The sequence below is a fragment of the Heptranchias perlo genome, chromosome 1 (assembly GCF_035084215.1).
Source record: "Heptranchias perlo isolate sHepPer1 chromosome 1, sHepPer1.hap1, whole genome shotgun sequence".
Taxonomy (NCBI): domain Eukaryota; kingdom Metazoa; phylum Chordata; class Chondrichthyes; order Hexanchiformes; family Hexanchidae; genus Heptranchias; species Heptranchias perlo.
In genome coordinates this window covers 1,977,507-1,998,959 of record NC_090325.1, presented here as the reverse complement: position 1 = coordinate 1,998,959, position 21,453 = coordinate 1,977,507, and the positions used below count along the sequence as shown (strand labels likewise).

Below are 21,453 nucleotides of genomic sequence, written 5' to 3'. Positions count from 1 at the left end.
ATTTACAAGAATGTTGCCAGGGCTTCAAAATTGTAACTACGAGGAGAGATTGGATTGGCTGGGGTTGTTTTCCTTGGAGCAGAGGAGGCTATGGGGTGACTTGATTGAGGTATACAAAATTATGAGGGGCCCAGATAGAGTAGACAGGAAGTACCTGTTTCCCCGAGCAGAGAGTTCAAGAACTAGAGGACATAGATTTAAGCTGATTGGCGGAAGGAATAGAGGGGGCATGAGGAAAAACATTTTTACCCAGAGGGTGGTGGGTGTATGGAATTCACTGCCCGAATTGGTGGTAGAGGCAGGGACCCTCAACTCTTTTAAAAAGTCCCTGGACTTGCACCTAAAGTACTGTAAGCTGCAGGGCTACGGACCGGGTGCTGGAAGGTGGGATTAGAATGGGCACCTGGTTGTTCTTCGAGCCGGCGCGGACACGATGGGCCGAATGGCCCCCCTTCTGTGCTGTGTCTTTTCTATGGTTCTACGTGCTGGACTCTGCCATCATTGAGGATGGGGATGTTTACAGAGCCTCCTCCTCCCGTTAGTTGTTTAATTGTTCACCACCATTCACGACTGGATGTGGCAGGACTGCAGAGCTTTGATCTGATCCGTTGTTTGTGGAATCGCTTAACTCTGTCCATAGCATGTTGCTTCCGCTGTTTCGCATGCATGTAGTCCTGAGTTGTAGCTTCACCAGGTTGGCATCTCATTTTTCGATACACCTGGTGTTGCTCCTGGCATGCTCTTCTACACTTATCATTCAATAAGGGTTGATCCCCTGGTTTGTTGGTAATGGTAGAGTGAGGAATATGCCGGGCCATGAGGTTACAGATTGTGCTGGAATTCAATTCTGCTGCTGCTGATGGCCCACAGCGCCTCATGGATGCCCAGTTTTGAGCTGCTCGATCTGTTCTGAATCTATCCCATTTAGCACGGTGGTAGTGCCACACAACACGTTGGATGGTGTCCTCAGTGCGAAGACGGGACTTCGTCTCCACGAGGACTGTGCGGTGATCACTCCTACCAATACTGTCATGGACAGATGCATCTACGACAGGTAGATTGGTGAGGACAAGGTCAAGTAAGTTTTTCCCTCGTGTTGGTTCGCTCACCACCTGCCGCAGGCCCAGTCTGGCAGCAATGTCCTTCAGGACTCGACCAGCTTGGTCAGTCGTGGTGCTACCGAGCCACTCTTGGTGATGGACATTGAAGTCCCCCACCCAGAGTACATTTTGTGCCCTTGCTGCCCTCAGTGCTTCCTCCAAGTGGTGCTCAACATGGAGGAGGACTGATTCATCAGCTGAGGGAGGACAGTAGGTGGTAATCAGCAGGAGGTTTCCTTGCCCATGTTTGACCTGATGCCATGAGATTTCATGGGGTCCAGAGTTAACGTTGAGGACTCCCAGGGCCACTCCCTCCTGACTGTATATCACTGTACCGCCACCTCTGGTGGGTCTGTCCTGCCGGTGGGACAGGACATACCCAGGGATGGTGATGGAAGAGTCTGGGACTTTGGCTGAAAGATATGATTCTGTGAGTATGGCTGTGTCTCGAGTTTAGAAAAATGAGAGGGGATCTCATTGAAACATATAAAATTCTGACAGGGCGAGACAGACTGGATGCAGGGAGGATGTTTCCCCTGGCTGGGGGGTCCAGAACGAGGGGTCACAGTCTCAGGATATGGGGTAGGACATTTAGGACTGAGATGAGGAGAAATTTCTTCACTCAGAGGGTGGTGAACCTGTGGAATTCTCGACCACAGAAGGCTGTGGAGGCCAAGTCACTGAATATATTTGAAAGGTTGCTAGATAGATTTCTAGACACAAAAGGCATCAAAGGGTCTGGGGAGAGAGCGGGAATATGGTTTTGAGATCGAGAATAATGATCATAATGAATGGCGGAGCAGGCTCGAAGGGCCGAACGGCCTACTCCTGCTCCTATTTTTTATGTTTCTATGTTTCCCCCTTCCCTCTCCCCATCACTTATCCCTTCCCTCTCTCCATCACTTTCCCCTTCCCTCTCCACTTTCACTTTCCCCCTTCCCTCTCCACTTTCACTTTCCCCTTCCCTCTCCACTTTCACTTTCCCCTTCCATCTCCACTTTCACTTTCCCCCTTCCCTCTCCCCATCACTTTCCCCTTCCCTCTCCCCATCACTTTCCCCTTCCCTCTCTCCATCACTTTCCCCTTCCCTCTCTCCATCACTTTCCCCTTCCCTCTCTCCATCACTTTCCCCTTCCCTCTCTCCATCACTTTCCCCTTCCCTCTCCACTTTCACTTTCCCCCTTCTGTCTCCCATTCAGTTGCCTCCATTCCTCTCCCCATCATTTTCATTTCTTCCCTTCCCTCGCCCCATAACTTTCCTCCCTCCCTATCCCCATTGACTCAGGAGGAGTGGGACTGCCCAGTGTGTAATCCATTGACTCAGGAGGAGTGGGACTGTCCAGTGTGTAATCCATTGACTCAGGAGGAGTGGGACTGTCCAGTGTGTAATTCATTGAGTGAGGAGGAGTGGGACTGTCCAGTGTGTAATCCATTGAGTGAGGAGGAGTGGGACTGTCCAGTGTGTAATTCATTCAGTGAGGAGGAGTGGGACTGTCCAGTGTGTAATCCATTGAGTGAGGAGGAGTGAGACTGTCCAGTGTGTAATTCATTCAGTGAGGAGGAGTGGGACTGTCCAGTGTGTAATCCATTGAGTGAGGAGGAGTGGGACTGTCCAGTGTGTAATCCATTGAGTGAGGAGGAGTGGGACTGTCCAGTGTGTAATCCATTGAGTGAGGAGGAGTGGGACTGTCCAGTGTGTAATTCATTGAGTGAGGAGGACTGGGACTGTCCAGTGTGTAATCCATTGAGTGAGGAGGAGTGAGACTGTCCAGTGTGTAATCCATTGAGTGAGGAGGAGTGAGACTGTCCAGTGTGTAATCCATTGAGTGAGGAGGAGTGAGACTGTCCAGTGTGTAATCCATTGAGTGAGGAGGAGTGGGACTGTCCAATGTGTAATTCATTGAGTGAGGAGGAGTGAGACTGTCCAGTGTGTAATCCATTGAGTGAGGAGGAGTGGGACTGTCCAGTGTGTAATTCATTGAGTGAGGAGGAGTGGGACTGTCCAGTGTGTAATCCATTGAGTGAGGAGGAGTGGGACTGTCCAGTGTGTAATTCATTGAGTGAGGAGGAGTGGGACTGTCCAGTGTGTAATCCATTGAGTGAGGAGGAGTGAGACTGTCCAGTGTGTAATTCATTGAGTGAGGAGGAGTGGGACTGTCCAGTGTGTAATTCATTGAGTGAGGAGGAGTGGGACTGTCCAGTGTGTAATCCATTGAGTGAGGAGGAGTGGGACTGTCCAGTGTGTAATTCATTGAGTGAGGAGGAGTGGGACTGTCCAGTGTGTAATTCATTGAGTGAGGAGGAGTGGGACTGTCCAGTGTGTAATCCATTGAGTGAGGAGGAGTGAGACTGTCCAGTGTGTAATTCATTGAGTGAGGAGGAGTGGGACTGTCCAGTGTGTAATTCATTGAGTGAGGAGGAGTGGGACTGTCCAGTGTGTAATTCATTGAGTGAGGAGGAGTGGGACTGTCCAGTGTGTAATTCATTGAGTGAGGAGGAGTGGGACTGTCCAGTGTGTAATCCAATGAGTGAGGAGGAGTGAGACTGTCCAGTGTGTAATCCATTGAGTGAGGAGGAGTGGGACTGTCCAGTGTGTAATTCATTGAGTGAGGAGGAGTGGGACTGTCCAGTGTGTAATCCATTGAGTGAGGAGGAGTGAGACTGTCCAGTGTGTAATCCATTGAGTGAGGAGGAGTGAGACTGTCCAGTGTGTAATTCATTGAGTGAGGAGGAGTGGGACTGTCCAGTGTGTAATTCATTCAGTGAGGAGGAGTGAGACTGTCCAGTGTGTAATCCATTGAGTGAGGAGGAGTGAGACTGTCCAGTGTGTAATCCATTGAGTGAGGAGGAGTGAGACTGTCCAGTGTGTAATTCATTGAGTGAGGAGGAGTGGGACTGTCCAGTGTGTAATCCATTGAGTGAGGAGGAGTGGGACTGTCCAGTGTGTAATCCATTGAGTGAGGAGGAGTGAGACTGTCCAGTGTGTAATCCATTGAGTGAGGAGGAGTGGGACTGTCCAGTGTGTAATCCATTGAGTGAGGAGGAGTGAGACTGTCCAGTGTGTAATTCATTGAGTGAGGAGGAGTGGGACTGTCCAGTGTGTAATCCATTGAGTGAGGAGGAGTGGGACTGTCCAGTGTGTAATCCATTGAGTGAGGAGGAGTGAGACTGTCCAGTGTGTAATCCATTGAGTGAGGAGGAGTGGGACTGTCCAGTGTGTAATCCATTGAGTGAGGAGGAGTGAGACTGTCCAGTGTGTAATTCATTGAGTGAGGAGGAGTGGGACTGTCCAGTGTGTAATTCATTGAGTGAGGAGGAGTGGGACTGTCCAGTGTGTAATCCATTGAGTGAGGAGGAGTGGGACTGTCCAGTGTGTAATCCATTGAGTGAGGAGGAGTGAGACTGTCCAGTGTGTAATCCATTGAGTGAGGAGGAGTGAGACTGTCCAGTGTGTAATCCATTGAGTGAGGAGGAGTGGGACTGTCCAGTGTGTAATCCATTGAGTGAGGAGGAGTGAGACTGTCCAGTGTGTAATCCATTGAGTGAGGAGGAGTGGGACTGTCCAGTGTGTAATTCATTGAGTGAGGAAGAGTGGGACTGTCCAGTGTGTAATTCATTGAGTGAGGAGGAGTGAGACTGTCCAGTGTGTAATCCATTGAGTGAGGAGGAGTGGGACTGTCCAGTGTGTAATCCATTGAGTGAGGAGGAGTGGGACTGTCCAGTGTGTAATCCATTGAGTGAGGAGGAGTGGGACTGTCCAGTGTGTAATCCATTGAGTGAGGAGGAGTGGGACTGTCCAGTGTGTAATCCATTGAGTGAGGAGGAGTGGGACTGTCCAGTGTGTAATTCATTGAGTGAGGAAGAGTGGGACTGTCCAGTGTGTAATCCATTGAGTGAGGAGGAGTGGGACTGTCCAGTGTGTAATCCATTGAGTGAGGAGGAGTGGGACTGTCCAGTGTGTAATTCATTGAGTGAGGAGGAGTGGGACTGTCCAGTGTGTAATCCATTGAGTGAGGAGGAGTGGGACTGTCCAGTGTGTAATCCATTGAGTGAGGAGGAGTGGGACTGTCCAGTGTGTAATTCATTCAGTGAGGAGGAGTGGGACTGTCCAGTGTGTAATCCATTGACTCAGGAGGAGTGGGACTGTCCAGTGTGTAATTCATTGAGTGAGGAGGAGTGGGACTGTCCAGTGTGTAATTCATTGAGTGAGGAGGAGTGGGACTGTCCAGTGTGTAATTCATTGAGTGAGGAGGAGTGGGACTGTCCAGTGTGTAATTCATTGAGTGAGGAGGAGTGGGACTGTCCAGTGTGTAATTCATTGAGTGAGGAGGAGTGGGACTGTCCAGTGTGTAATTCATTGAGTGAGGAGGAGTGGGACTGTCCAGTGTGTAATTCATTGAGTGAGGAGGAGTGGGACTGTCCAGTGTGTAATTCATTGAGTGAGGAGGAGTGGGACTGTCCAGTGTGTAATTCATTGAGTGAGGAGGAGTGGGACTGTCCAGTGTGTAATCCATTGAGTGAGGAGGAGTGGGACTGTCCAGTGTGTAATTCATTGAGTGAGGAGGAGTGGGACTGTCCAGTGTGTAATTCATTGAGTGAGGAGGAGTGGGACTGTCCAGTGTGTAATTCATTGAGTGAGGAGGAGTGGGACTGTCCAGTGTGTAATCCATTGAGTGAGGAGGAGTGGGACTGTCCAGTGTGTAATCCAATGAGTGAGGAGGAGTGAGACTGTCCAGTGTGTAATCCATTGAGTGAGGAGGAGTGGGACTGTCCAGTGTGTAATTCATTGAGTGAGGAGGAGTGGGACTGTCCAGTGTGTAATCCAATGAGTGAGGAGGAGTGAGACTGTCCAGTGTGTAATCCATTGAGTGAGGAGGAGTGGGACTGTCCAGTGTGTAATCCATTGAGTGAGGAGGAGTGGGACTGTCCAGTGTGTAATCCCCTGACTCAGGAGGAGTGGGACTGTCCAGTGTGTAATCCATTGAGTGAGGAGGAGTGGGACTGTCCAGTGTGTAATCCCCTGACTCAGGAGGAGTGGGACTGTCCAGTGTGTAATCCATTGAGTGAGGAGGAGTGGGACTGTCCAGTGTGTAATCCCCTGACTCAGGAGGAGTGGGACTGTCCAGTGTGTAATCCATTGACTCAGGAGGAGTGGGACTGTCCAGTGTGTAATCCAATGAGTGAGGAGGAGTGGGACTGTCCAGTGTGTAATCCATTGAGTGAGGAAGAGTGAGACTGTCCAGTGTGTAATCCAATGAGTGAGGAGGAGTGGGACTGTCCAGTGTGTAATCCATTGAGTGAGGAGGAGTGGGACTGTCCAGTGTGTAATCCATTGAGTGAGGAGGAGTGGGACTGTCCAGTGTGTAATCCATTGAGTGAGGAGGAGTGGGACTGTCCAGTGTGTAATCCATTGAGTGAGGAGGAGTGGGACTGTCCAGTGTGTAATCCATTGAGTGAGGAGGAGTGGGACTGTCCAGTGTGTAATCCATTGAGTGAGGAGGAGTGGGACTGTCCAGTGTGTAATCCATTGAGTGAGGAGGAGTGAGACTGTCCAGTGTGTAATCCATTGAGTGAGGAGGAGTGGGACTGACCAGTGTGTAATCCATTGAGTGAGGAGGAGTGGGACTGACCAGTGTGTAATCCATGGACTCAGTCTGTTGATTAGCCTGATGCACAGCACCCACGGAAGGCAATTTTTTGCCGTCCAGTACCAGCAGCAACAGTTGATCCATAAAGTGTTTGGAGTCAAATCGCCCCAACCGTGATTGGCTCATTTTTAAAACTTAATGACAGTGATGACGATAATGTTGAATTCTCTACTCCGTAGGCCTGCGTTGATACCAAGTGTCAGGATGTGACGCTGTTCAAAGTACAAAAGTGTGACAACACCTGCAATAACAAGGGGGTAAGAAATTAATCTCTCTCCTTTCAGTTGGGCTGATATATTCACTGAGGGGTGGATGGGGTAATTATATCATTTAACTTCAGCGTCCACACAGGGATTGATGGTGTGCAAAACAGGAGGTTGTGATGAAGAGACTCTTGGGGAACTATTCAACGGGAGTCTGCCCCTGGACCACCCGTCCACACAATGCATTTTTCAGGCAAACCTGCAAGTGGACAGCCACAAATGTTCTACCCATTTCTATCAAGACTTGAAGGTGTTATAAATTGGATAGCCCAGTGGGGAAGGATAGAAGACTAGAGCCTTTATTCACAGAGCTCCACACTGCACCCACACCAACCATAGATCAGCTCTCTGACAAATGGATACAAGAGAATTCTCAATTGATCCACACCACCTGAATACAATTAATAATAACTGATATAAATCACATGGATACAATTAACAGATTCCCTTCTCTCTTTTTAAATAGCAAAATTAAACTTTATATATACAATACAAACAAAAATTTCAAAAGTCAAAAACTTCCATACTCTGCACAACTTAAACAATCCCCAGCGATATATTGTGAGGCAACCCTTCTACAGGGTCCCTAATAATTTCTTCGTACATGTATTTCTTTTATTAAAACAATCCGACATTCGAAGGCTTGAATCCAGCCATTTAATTTTCAAGATTTCATAGAATCATAGAAGTTTACAACATGGATACAGGCCCTTCGGCCCAACATGTCCATGTCGCCCAGTTTATACCACTAAGCTAGTCCCAATTGCCTGCACTTGGCCCATATCCCTCTATACCCATCTTACCCATGTAACTGCCCAAATGCTTTTTAAAAGACAAAATTGTACCCGCCTCTACTACTGCCTCTGGCAGCTCGTTCCAGACACTCACCACCCTTTGAGTGAAAAAATTGCCCCTCTGGACCCTTTTGTGTCTCTCCCCTCTCACCTTAAATCTATGTCCCCTCGTTATAGACTCCCCTACCTTTGGGAAAAGATTTTGACTATCTACCTTATCTATGCCCCTCATTATTTTATAGACTTCTATAAGATCACCCCTTAACCTCCTACTCTCCAGGGAAAAAAGTCCCAGTCTGTCTAACCTCTCCCTATAAGTCAAACCATCAAGTCCCGGTCGCATCCTAGTAAATCTTTTCTGCACTCTTTCTAGTTTAATAATATCCTTTCTATAATAGGGTGACCAGAACTGTACACAGTATTCCAAGTGTGGCCTTAATAATGTCTTGTACAACTTCAACAAGACATCCCAACTCCTGTATTCAATGTTCTGACCAATGAAACCAAGCATGCTGAATGCCTTCTTCACCACCCTATCCACCTGTGACTCCACTTTCAAGGAGCTATGAACCTGTACTCCTAGATCTCTTTGTTCTATAACTCTCCCCAACGCCCGACCATTAACGGAGTAGGTCCTGGCCCGATTCGATCTACCAAAATGCATCACCTCACATTTATCTAAATTAAACTCCATCTGCCATTCATCGGCCCACTGGCCCAATTTATCAAGATCCCGTTGCAATCCTAGATAACCTTCTTCACTGTCCACAATGCCACCAATCTTGGTGTCATCTGCAAACTTACTAACCATGCCTCCTAAATTCTCATCCAAATCATTAATATAAATAACAAATAACAGCGGACCCAGCACCGATCCCTGAGGCACACCGCTGGTCACAGGCCTCCAGTTTGAAAAACAACCCTCTACAACCACCCTCTGTCTTCTGAATCCACTTTGGGTAATTGTTCCGTGGATGTGATCGCTCTGTCATGTGTTTCTTCCAGCAACTATAGGTCAGTCAGTTTAACCTCAGTGGCGGAGAAACTTTTAGAAATGATAATCCGGGACAGAATTAACAGTCACGTGGATCAGGGTGGATTGATTAGGGAAAGCCAGCACGGATTTGTTAAAGGCAAATCGTGTTTAACTAACCTGATAGAGTTTTTTGATGAGGTAACAAAGAGGGTAGATGAGGGCAATGCAGTCAATGTGTATATGGACTTTCAAAATGCGTTTGATAAAGTGCAGCACGGTAGGCTTATCATCAAGATTGCGGCCCATGGAATAAAGGGGGCAGTGGCAACATGGATACAGAATTGGCTGAGGGTCAGGAAACAGAGAGTAGTGGTGAACGGTTGTTTTTCGGACTGGAGGGAGGTGTACAGTGGTGTTCCCCAGGGGTCGGTACTAGGACCACTGCTTTTCTTGATATACATTAATGACCGAGACTTGGGTGTACAGGGCATAATTTCAAAATTTGCAGTTCACACAAAACTTTTTTTTAATTCATAGAGTCATAGAGTTATACAGCACGGATAGAGGCCCTTCGGCCCATCGTGTCCGCGCCGGCCATCAAGCCCAGTCTAATCTAATCCCATATTCCAGCATTTGGTCCGTAGCCTTGTATGCTATGGCATTTCAAGTGCTCATCCAAATGCTTCTTGAATGTTGTGAGGGTTCCTGCCTCCACAACCCTCTCAGGCAGTGAGTTCCAGACTCCAACCACCCTCTGGGTGAAAAAGTTCTTTCTCAAATCCCCTCCAAACCTCCCGCCTTTTACCTTGAATCTATGCCCCCTTGTTATAGAACCCTCAACGAAGGGAAAAAGCTCCTTAGTATCCAATTCGTTTATGGGATGTGGGCGTCGCTGGCGAGGCCGGCATTTATTGCCCATCCCTAATTGCCCTTGAGAAGGTGGTGGTGAGCCGCCTTCTTGAATCGCTGCAGTCTGTGTGGTGAAGGTTCACCCACAGTGCTGTTAGGAAGAGAGTTCCAGGATTTTGACCCAGCGACGATGAAAGAACAGCGATATATTTCCAAGTCGGGATGGTGTGTGACTTGGAGGGGAACGTGCAGGTGGTGGTGTTCCCATGTGCCTGCTGCTCTTGTCCTTCGAGGTGGTAGAGGTCGCGGGTTTGGGAGGTGCTGTCGAATAAGCCTTGGCGAATTGCTGTGGTGCATCCTGTGGATGGTACAACACTGAAGCCAATGTGCGCCAGTGATGAAGGGAGTGAATGTTTAGGGTGGTGGATGGGGTGCCAATCAAGTGGGCTGCTTTGTCCTGGATGGTGTCGAGCTTCTTGAGTGTTGTTGGAGCTGCACTCATCCAAGCAAGTGGAGAGTATTCCATCAGAGACCTGACTTGTGCCTTGTAGATGGTGGAAAGGCTTTGGGGAGTCAGGAGGTGAGTCACTCGCCGCAGAATACCCAGCCTCTGATTTGCTCTTGTAGCCACAGTATTTATGTGGCTGGTCCAATTAAGTTTCTGGTCAATGGTGACCGCCAGGATGTTGATGGTGGGGGATTCGGCGATGGTAATGCCGTTGAATGTCAAGGGGAGGTGGTTAGACTCTCTCTTGTTGGAGATGGTCATTGCCTGGCACTTGTCTGGCGCGAATGTTACTTGCCGCTTATCAGCCCAAGCCTGGATGTTGTCCAGGTCTTGCTGCGCGCGAGCTTGGACTGCTTCGTTATTTGAGGGGTTGCGAATGGAACTGAACACTGTGCAATCATCAGCGAACATCCCAATTTCTGACCTTATGATGGAGGGAAGGTCATTGATGAAGCAACTGAAGATGGTTGGGCCTAGGACACTGCCCTGAGGAACTCCTGTAGCAATGCCCTGGGGCTGAGATGATTGGCCTCCAACAGCCACTACCATCTTCCTTTGTGCTAGGTATGACTCCAGCCACTGGAGAGTTTTCCCCCTGATTCCCATTGACTTCAATTTTACTCGGGCTCCTTGGTGCCACACTCGGTCAAATGCTGCCTTGATGTCAAGGGCAGACACTCTCACCTCACCTCTGGAATTCAGCTTTTTTGTCCATGTCTGGACCAAGGCTGTAATGAGGTCTGGAGCCGAGTGGTCCTGGCGGAACCCAAACTGAGCATCGGTGAGCAGGTTATTGGTGAGTAAGTGCCACTTGATAGCACTGTCGACGACACCTTCCATCACTTTGTTGATGATTGAGAGTGGACTGATGGGGCAGTAATTGGCCGGATTGGATTTGTCCTGCTTTTTGTGGACAGGCCATACCTGGGCAATTTTCCACATTGTTGGGTAGATGCCACAGTGTTGTAGCTGTACTGGAACAGCTTGGCTAGAGGCGCAGCTCGTTGTGCAGCACAAGTCTTCAGCACTACAGCCGGGATGTTGTCGGGGCCCATAGCCTTTGCTGTATCGAGTGCACTCAGCCGTTTCTTGATCTCACGTGGAGTGAATCGAATTGGCTGAAGACTGGCTTCTGTGAAGGTGGGGATATCGGGAGGAGGCCGAGATGGATCATCCACTCGGCACTTCTGGCTGAAGATGGTTGCAAACGCTTCAGCCTTGTCTTTTGCATTCATGTGCTGGGCTCTGTCATCATTGAGGATGGGGATGTTTACAGAACCTCCTCTTCCCATTAGTTGTTTAATTGTCCACCACCATTCACAATTGGATGTGGCAGGACTGCAGAGCTTTGATCTGATCCGTTGGTTGGTACTTGGTAGGGTAGTAAGGAGTGCGGAGGATAGTTATAGACTTCAAGAGGATATAGACAGGCTGGTGGAATGGGTGGACACATGGCAGATGAAATTTAATGCAGAAAAATGCGAAGTGATACATTTCGGTAGGAAGAACGAGGAGAGGCAAAAGAAACGAGAGGGCACAATTCTAAAAGGGGTACAGGAACAGAGAGATCTGGGGTTATATGTGCACAAATCATTGAAGGTGGCAAGGCAGTTTGAGAAAGTGGTTAGAAACATAGAAAATAGGAGCAGGAGTAGGCCATTCGGCCATTCATAGAGTCATAGAGTTTTCCAGCACGGATAGAGGCCCTTCGGCCCATCGTGTCCGCGCCGGCCATCAAGCCCTGTCTACTCTAATCCCATATTCCAGCATTTGGTCCGTAGCCTTGTGTGCTATGGCATTTCAAGTGCTCATCCAAATGCTTCTTGAATGTTGTGAGGGTTCCTGCCTCCACAACCCTCTCAGGCAGTGAGTTCCAGACTCCCACCACCCTCTGGGTGAAAAAGTTCTTTCTCAAATCCCCTCTAAACCTCCCGCCTTTTACCTTGAATCTATGTCCCCTTGTTATAGAACCCTCAACGAAGGGAAAAAGCTCCTTCGTATCCATCCTATCTGTGCCCCTCATAATTTTGTACACCTCAATCATGTCCCCCCTCAGCCTCCTCTGCTCCAAGGAAAACAAACCCAATCTTCCCAGTCTCTCTTCATAGCTGAAGCGCTCCAGCCCTGGTAACATCCTGGTGAATCTCCTCTGCACCCTCTCCAAAGCGATCACATCCTTCCTGTAGTGTGGCGACCAGAACTGCACACAGTACTCCAGCTGTGGCCTAACCAGTGTTTTATACAGCTCCATCATAACCTCCTTGCTCTTATATTCTATGCCTCGGCTAATAAAGGCAAGTATCCCATATGCCTTCTTTACCACCTTATCTACCTGTTCCGCCGCCTTCAGGGATCTGTGAACTTGCACACCAAGATCCCTCTGACCCTCTGTCTTGCCTTGGGTCCTCCCATTCATTGTGTATTCCCTTGCCTTGTTAGTCCCTCCAAAGTGCATCACCTCGCACTTTTCCGGGTTAAATTCCATTTGCCACTGTTCCGCCCATCTGACCAACCCATCTATATCGTCCTGCAGACTGAGGCTATCCTCCTCGCTATTTACCACCCTACCAATTTTTGTGTCATCAGCAAACTTACTGATCATACCTTTTACATTCATATCCAAGTCGTTAATGTAGACCACAAACAGCAAGGGACCCAGCACCGATCCCTGTGGTACCCCACTGGCCACAGGCTTCCAGTCACAAAAACAACCTTCGACCATCACCCTCTGCCTTCTGCCACTAAGCCAGTTTTGTATCCAAAGTGCCAAGGCACCCTGGATTCCATGGGCTCGTACCTTCTTGACCAGTCTCCTGTGGGGGACTTTATCGAAGGCCTTACTGAAATCCATGTATACCACATCCACTGCGTTACCCTCATCCACACGCCTAGTCACCCCCTCAAAAAATTCAATCAAATTAGTCAGACATGATCTTCCCTTGACAAAGCCATGTTGACTATCCCTGATTAATCCTTGTTTCTCCAAGTGGAGACTAATTTTGGTATTGAGATGGAGGATCATGGCTGATCCTCCATCTCAGTACCATATTCCCGCTCTCTCCCCATACCCCTTGATGCCTTTTGTGTCTAGAAATCTATCTATCTCTTTCTTAAATATATTCAGTGACTTGGCCTCCACAGCCTTTCCACAGGTTGAATTCCACAGGTTCACCACCCTCTGAGTGAAGAAATTTCTCCTCATCTCAGTCCTAAATGTCCTACCCCATATCCTGAGACTGTGACCCCTCGTTCTGGACCCTATGTTAAAAAAGCACAGGGATCCTGGGCTTTATAAATAGAGGCTTAGAGTACAAAAGTATGGAAGTCATGCTGAAACTTTATAAAACACTGGTTCGACCACAACTGGAGTATTGTGTCCAGTTCTGGGCATCGCACTTTAGGAAAGATTTGAAGGCCTGAGAGAGGGTGCAGAAGAGATTTACTAGAATGATTCCGGGGATGAGGGACTTTAGTTACGTGGATGGACTGGAGAAGCTGGGGTTGTTCTCCTTGGAACAAAGAAGGTTGAGAGGAGATTTGATCGAGGTATTCAAAATCATGAAGGGTCGCTCGGGGAGGATCCCGATGGAGTGAAATCTTCATTAAGATGGAAAGTAAAGTAGTCCAATCCAAAACTCGGGTCCTAAATCGAAACAAAAGAAACTATGAAGGTATGAGGAGTGAGTTGGTTATGATAGATTGGGACACTTCATTAAAAGGCATGACGGTGGATAGGCAATGGCTAACATTTAAGGAACGAATGCATGAATTGCAACAATTATACATTCCTTTCTGACGCAAAAACACAAAAGGAAAAGCGACTCAACCATGGCTAACAAAGAAATTAAGGATAGTATTCGATCCAAAGAGGAGTCATATAAAGTTGCCAGAAAAAGTAACAAGCCTGAGGATTGGGAGCAGTTTAGAATTCAGCAAAAAAGGACCAAGAGATTGATTAAGAGGGGAAAAATAGAATATGAGAGTAAACTTGCAAGAAACATAAAAGTGGACTGTAAAAGGAGGACACAAATAACTTCCCAGAAATGCCAGGGAACCAAGGGACTAGTGAGAAGGAGGAATTAAAGGAAATTAGTATTAGTAAAAAAAAATAGTGCTGGAGAAATTAATGGGACTGAAAGCTGATGAATCCCCAGGGCCTGATAATCTGCATCCCAGAATACTAAAAGAGGCAGCCATGGAAATAGAATCATAGAATAGAATCATAGAAGTTACAACATGGAAACAGGCCCTTCGGCCCAACATGTCCATGTCGCCCAGTTTATACCACTAAGCTAGTCCCAATTGCCTGCACTTGGCCCATATCCCTCGATACCCATCTTCCCCATGTAACTGTCCAAATGCTTTTTAAAAGACAAAATTGTACCCGCCTCTACTACTGCCTCTGGCAGCTCGTTCCAGACACTCACCACCCTTTGAGTGAAAAAATTGCCCCTCTGGATCCTTTTGTATCTCTCCCCTCTCACCTTAAATCTGTGCCCCCTCGTTATAGACTCCCCTACCTTTGGGAAAAGATTTTGACTATCGACCTTATCTATGCCCCTCATTATTTTATAGACTTCTATAAGATCACCCCTTAACCTCCTACTCTCCAGGGAATAAAGTCCCAGTCTGTCTAACCTCTCCCTGTAAGTCAAACCATCAAGTCCCGGTAGCATCCTAGTAAATCTTTTCTGCACTCTTTCTAGTTTAATAATATCCTTTCTATAATAGGGTGACCAGAACTGTACACAGTACTCCAAGTGTGGCCTCACCAATGCCCTGTACAACTTCAACAAGACATCCCAACTCCTGCATTCAATGTTCTGACCAATGAAACCAAGCATGCTGAATGCTTTCTTCACCACCCTATCCACCTGTGACTCCACTTTCAAGGAGCTATGAATCTGTACTCCTAGATCTCTTTGTTCTATAACTCTCCCCAACGCCCTACCATTAACGGAGTAGGTCCTGGCCCGATTCGATCTACCAAAATGCATCACCTCACATTTATCTAAATTAAACTCCATCTGCCATTCATCGGCCCACTGGCCCAATTTATCAAGATCCCGTTGCAATCCTAGATAACCTTCTTCACTGTCCACAATGCCACCAATCTTGGTGTCATCTGCAAACTTACTAACCATGCCTCCTAAATTCTCATCCAAATCATTAATATAAATAACAAATAACAGCGGACCCAGCACCGATCCCTGAGGCACACCGCTGGACACAGGCATCCAGTTTGAAAAACAACCCTCGACAACCACCCTCTGTCTTCTGTCGTCAAGCCAATTTTGTATCCAATTGGCTACCTCACCTTGGATCCCATGAGATTTAACCTTATGTAACAACCTACCATGCGGTACCTTGTCAAATGCTTTGCTGAAGTCCATGTAGACCACGTCTACTGCACAGCCCTCATCTATCTTCTTGGTTACCCCTTCAAAAAACTCAATCAAATTCGTGAGACATGATTTTCCTCTCACAAAACCATGCTGACTGTTCCTAATTAGTCCCTGCCTCTCCAAATGCCTGTAGATTCTGTCCCTCAGAATACCCTCTAACAACTTACCCACTACAGATGTCAGGCTCACTGGTCTGTAGTTCCCAGGCTTTTCCCTGCCGCCCTTCTTAAACAAAGGCACAACATTTGCTACCCTCCAATCTTCAGGCACCTCACCTGTAGCGGTGGATGATTCAAATATCTCTGCTAGGGGACCCGCAATTTCCTCCCTAACCTCCCATAACGTCCTGGGATACATTTCATCAGGTCCCGGAGATTTATCTACCTTGATGCGCGTTAAGACTTCCAGCACCTCCCTCTCTGTAATATGTACACTCCTCAAGACATCACTATTTATTTCCCCAAGTTCCCTAACATCCATGCCTTTCTCAACCGTAAATACCGATGTGAAATATTCATTCAGGATCTCACCCATCTCTTGTGGTTCCGCACATAGATGACCTTGTTGATCCTTAAGAGGCCCTACTCTCTCCCTAGTTACCCTTTTGCCCTTTATGTATTTGTAGAAGCTCTTTGGATTCACCTTTGCCTGATCTGCCAAAGCAATCTCATATCCCCTTTTTGCCCTCCTGATTTCTCTCTTAACTCTACTCCAGCAATCTCTATACTCTTCAAGGGATCCACTTGATCCCAGCTGCCTATGCATGTCATATGCCTCCTTCTTATTTTTGACTAGTGCCTCAATCTCCCGAGTCATCCAAGGTTCCCTACTTCTACCAGCCTTGCCCTTCACTTTATAAGGAATGTGCTTACACTGAACCCTGGTTAACACACTTTTGAAAGCCTCCCACTTACCAGACGTCCCTTTGCCTGCCAACAGACTCTCCCAATCAACTTCTGAAAGTTCCTGTCTAATACCATCAAAATTGGCCTTTCCCCAATTTAGAATTTTAACTTTTGGGCCAGACCTATCCTTCTCCATAGCTATCTTAAAACTAATGGAATTATGATCACTGGTCCCAAAGTGATCCCTCACTAACACTTCTGTCACCTGCCCTTCCTTATTTCCCAAGAGGAGGTCAAGTTTTGCCCCCTCTCTAGTCGGGCCATCCACATACTGAATGAGAAATTCCTCCTGAATACACTCAACAAATTTCTCTCCATCCAAGCCCCTAATGCTATGGCTGTCCCAGTCAATGTTGGGAAAGTTAAAGTCCCCTACTATTACCACCCTATTTTTCTTGCAGCTGTCTGTAATCTCCTTACATATTTGCTCCTCAATTTCCCGTTGACTATTTGGGGGTCTGTAGTACAATCCTATCAAAGTGATCTCTCCCTTCTTATTTTTCAGTTCTACCCATATGGACTCAGTGGGCGAACCCTCGGATATATCCCCTCTCACCACTGCCGTGATGTTCTCCCTAATCAAGAACGCAACTCCCCCTCCTCTCTTACCTCCTGCTCTATCTTTCCTATAGCATCTGTACCCTGGAACATTGAGCTGCCAGTCCTGCCCCTCCCTTAGCCATGTTTCAGTAATAGCTATAACATCCCAGTCCCATGTACCCATCCATGCCCTGAGTTCATCTGCCTTGCCCATCAGACTTCTTGCATTGAAATAAATGCAGTTTAATCTAGTCTTCCCTTGGTCTTTGCCCTGCTTTCTCAGACCATCTGTCCGGTCATGTTCTGTACACTCTCCCTTACTGCCTTTTGTTTCTGTCACCACTTTATTTCCCACTGACTTCCTGCATCGGTTCCCATCCCCCTGCCACATTAGTTTAAACCCTCCCCAACAGCACTAGCAAACACTCCCCCTAGGACATTGGTTCCAGTCCTGCCCAGATGCAGACCGTCCAATTTGTACTGGTCCCACCTCCCCCAGAACCGGTTCCAATGGCCCAGGAATTTGAATCCCTCCCTCTTGCACCATCTCTCAAGCCACGTATTCATCTTAGCTATCCTGTCATTCCTACTCTGACTAGCCCGTGGCACTGGTAGCAATCCTGAGATTACTACCTTTGAGGTCCTACTCTTTAGTTTAACTCCTAACTCCCTAAATTCAGCTTGTAGGACCTCATCCTGTTTTTTACCTATATCGTTGGTGCCTATATGCACCACGACAACTGGCTGTTCACCCTCCCCCTCCAGAATGTCCTGCAGCCGCTCCGAGACATCCTTGACCCTTGCACCAGGGAGGCAACATACCATCCTGGAGTCTCGGTTGCGTCCGCAGAAACGCCTGTCTATTCCCCTTACAATCGAGTCCCCTATCACTATAGCTCTGCCACTCTTTTTCCTGCCCTCCTGTGCAGCAGAGCCAGCCACGGTGCCATGAACCTGGCCACTGCCACCTTCCCCTGGTGAGCCATCTCCGCCAACAGTATCCAAAACGGTGTACCTGTTTTGGAGGGAGATGACCGCAGGGGACCCCTGCACTGCCTTCCTACTCTTCCTCTGTCTGTTGGTCACCCATTCACTATCTCCCTCAGTAATTTTTATCTGCGGTGTGACCAACTCACTGAACGTGCTATCCACGACTTTCTCAGCATCGCGGATGCTCCAAAGTGAGTCCATCCGCAGCTCCAGAGCCGTCAAGCGGTCAAACAATAGTGGATGCATTCTATAGATATAAAATTCTATAGATTAGGGAACAGTTCCTGCAGATTGGAGGGTGGCAAATGTAACCCCAATATTTAAAAAAGGAGGGAGAGAGAAAACAAGGAAGTACAGACCGGTTAACCTAACATCAGTAGTAGGGAAAATGCTAGAGTCTATTATAAAGGATGTGATAACAGGACACTTAGAAAATATCAATGGGATTAGACAAAGTCAACATGGATTTATGAAAGGGAAATCAGGTTTGATAAACCTACTGGAGTTTTTTGAGGATGTAACTAGTAGAATAGATAAGGGAGAACCAGTGGATGTGGTTTATTTAGATTTTCAGAAGGCCTTTGATAAAGTCCCACATAAGAGGTTAGTGTGCAAAATTAAAGCACATGGGATTGGTGGTAATATACTGGCATGGATTGAAAATTGGTTAACAGACAGGAAACAGAGAGTAAGAATAAATGGGTCTTTTTCAGGGTGACTAGTGGGGTACCGCTTGGGCCCCAGCTATTCACAATATATTCGGATGAGGGAACCAAATGTAATATTTCCAAGTTTGCTGACAACACAAAACTAGGTGGGATTGTGAGTTGTGAGGAGGATGCAAAGAGGCTTCAAGGTGACTTAGACAAGTTGAGTGAGTGGGCAAATACATGGCAGATGCAGTACAATGTGGATAAATGTGAAGTTATCCACTTTGGAAGGAAAAACAGAAAGGCAGAGTATTATTTAAATGGTGATAGATTGGGGAATGTTGATGTGCAAAGGGATCTGGGTGTCCTTGTACACCAGTCACTGAAAGCAAACAGGCAGGTGCAGGTGCAGCAAGCAGTTAGGAAGGCAAATGGTATGTTGGCCTTCATGGCAAGAGGATTTGAGTACAGGAGCAAGGATGTCTTACTGCAGTTATACAGGGCCTTGGTGAGACCACACCTGGAGTATTGTGTGCAGTTTTGGTCTCCTTACCTAAGAAAGGATATACTTGCCATAGAGGGAGTGCAGCGAAGGTTCACCAGACTGATTCCTGGGATGGCAGGACTGTCGTATGAGGAGAGATTGGGTCGACTCGGCCTGTACTCACTGGAGTTTCGAAGAATGAGAGGCGATCTCATTGAAACATATAAAATTCTGACAGGGCTAGACAGACTGGATGCAGGGAGGATGTTTCCCCTGGCTGGGGGGTCCGGAACAAGGGGTCACAGTCTCAGGATACGGGGTAGGACATTTAGGACTGAGATGAGGAGAAATTTCTTCACTCAGAGGGTGGTGAACCTGTGGAATTCCCTACCACAGAAGGCTGTGGAGGCCAAGTCACTGAATATATTTAAGAAGGAGTTGGATAGATTTCTAGACACAAAAGGCATCAAGGGGTATGGGGAGAGAGCGGGAATATGGTATTGAGATGGAGGATCAGCCATGATCATATTGAATGGTTCGAAGGGCTGAATGGCTGTTCTTTGTTTCTATGTTCTTGACAGAATAGATGGAGAGAAACTGTTCCCATTGGCAGAAGGGTCAAGAATCAGAGGGCATCGATTTAAGTTGATTGGTAAAAGAACCAAAGGTGACCTGAGGAAAAACATTTTTACACAGCGAGTGGTTAGGATTTGGAATGCACTGCCCGAGGGGGTGGTGGAGGCAGATTCAATCATGGCCTTCAAAAGGAAACTGGATAAGTACTTGAAAGGAAAGAATTTGCAGGGCTACGGGGATAGGGCGGGGAAGTGGGACTAGCTGGATTGCTCTTGCATAGAGCCGGCACGGACTCGATGGGCTGAAATGACTCCTTCCGTGCTGTAACTTTTCGATGATTCCATGATCGCTAACATAATCACTGTCCAGTCCTTGATCTCCCTCAGTCTGTCCCTCAGGAACCTCATCAAAAAAATCATGAACATCTGAGGCACAAGGTGCCTCGTTTACTTCCAGCAACTGCTCAGAGTCTGAGATTTTATAATTAATTCTAATTAATGCAAAAAAGAATGAACCGTCACAGTTTGATTGCCTATTGGACAAATACTGCCTTACCATCACGACCTATTATCTTACCTGGAACCATTCCATTCCCTATGACCCTCTTTTATAATATACCAAATCTCCTGAATTGAACTCTGCCTCAGATGGTCGAATACGATGCCTCACAGCTCTATGAATTTTCTCTGATACCTCAGCCTTGATAAAAGCCTGTCTCCCTGCATGCATAGCATTTAAATGCTCAGAGAAAATGGCACTAATTGTAGTACCTTCTAGAGCAGGAGGATTGTCACAAAGAACAGAAGGTAATTTGGGATTGCGCCCATAAACTAGTTTGTAAGGACCATATCCTCCAACCATCTGGAGAGAATTCTTTGCATGAACTGCCCATGCTAGGGCAGTTGACAATTTACACCCTGGTCGATCAGCCAACATTTTATGCACCATGCTATTAATCACAGCATGATTCCTTTCACAAAGACCATTGCTCAAAGGGCTCTCAGCTGCTGTATTCATGACAATTATATTCATATTCTCACACATATCTCTGAACTCCGTGTTAGTGAATTCACCTCCATTATTGGTTAAAAACTTTGCTGGTGTCCCAAGGCCCGTTCCTATCCATTTTTCTATAATTTTATCGAAAATAACCTCCTCCTCCTTACTATATATTAGTGTAGAAATACTAAATCTCATAGTCAGGTCAATAAAATGTAAGATGAAAACATTTCTGTCTTTATCCCATACCTTTAGATCCATGGCAACTACCTTGTTAAATTCACGTGCTAATGGAACACTTACAATAGGACGCGGGAACATCAGTCCATACTTCTTACAGATTTTACGTTATCAATAATCTCTTCTATTAGCCTCGTATATTCCTGATCAACTACAGCTGCATCTTTTAGCAGGATCTTTAAATGTTGACAAGTAGGGCGGGCAAATTGTCTTTGTAACTTTAAGACAATTTGTTTTTTTCCAAGCTTATCCTTATCGCCTGATGCCATTAATACTTGTCTAACACACTGATGAGAAACATCAGGTTTTATTAAGGGGATACAATAATGCCCTGACTGGGTAAAGTGCAGATCTGATTGCCTCATCGTGTTCCATGTCTAGTTTCAGTTTTGCCTTTTTCATGGAAGGTTCACCCAAAAGCGTAGGTATCTCACTAGAGACTACACCCGTATTTATAAAATGGCTTAATCCAGCTATCTTACGTGGAATTACCACTCTCTTGAGTGACCTCAAGGTGTTGTCATCT

General features: G+C 47.0%; 1 protein-coding gene across 1 annotated transcript in view; it reads left to right on the top strand.

The window, feature by feature from the left end:
* Positions 1-21,190, top strand: part of LOC137308417 (disintegrin and metalloproteinase domain-containing protein 12-like) — a 166,776-nt gene extending 145,586 nt beyond the window's left edge. Inside the window, exons 16-17 of the mRNA XM_067977158.1 lie at positions 6,928-7,005; positions 21,173-21,190. Of these exons, the coding sequence (XP_067833259.1) occupies positions 6,928-7,005; positions 21,173-21,190 (96 nt within the window). The remainder of the gene's footprint in view (positions 1-6,927; positions 7,006-21,172) is intronic.
* The last annotated feature ends 263 nt before the right edge of the window (positions 21,191-21,453 follow it).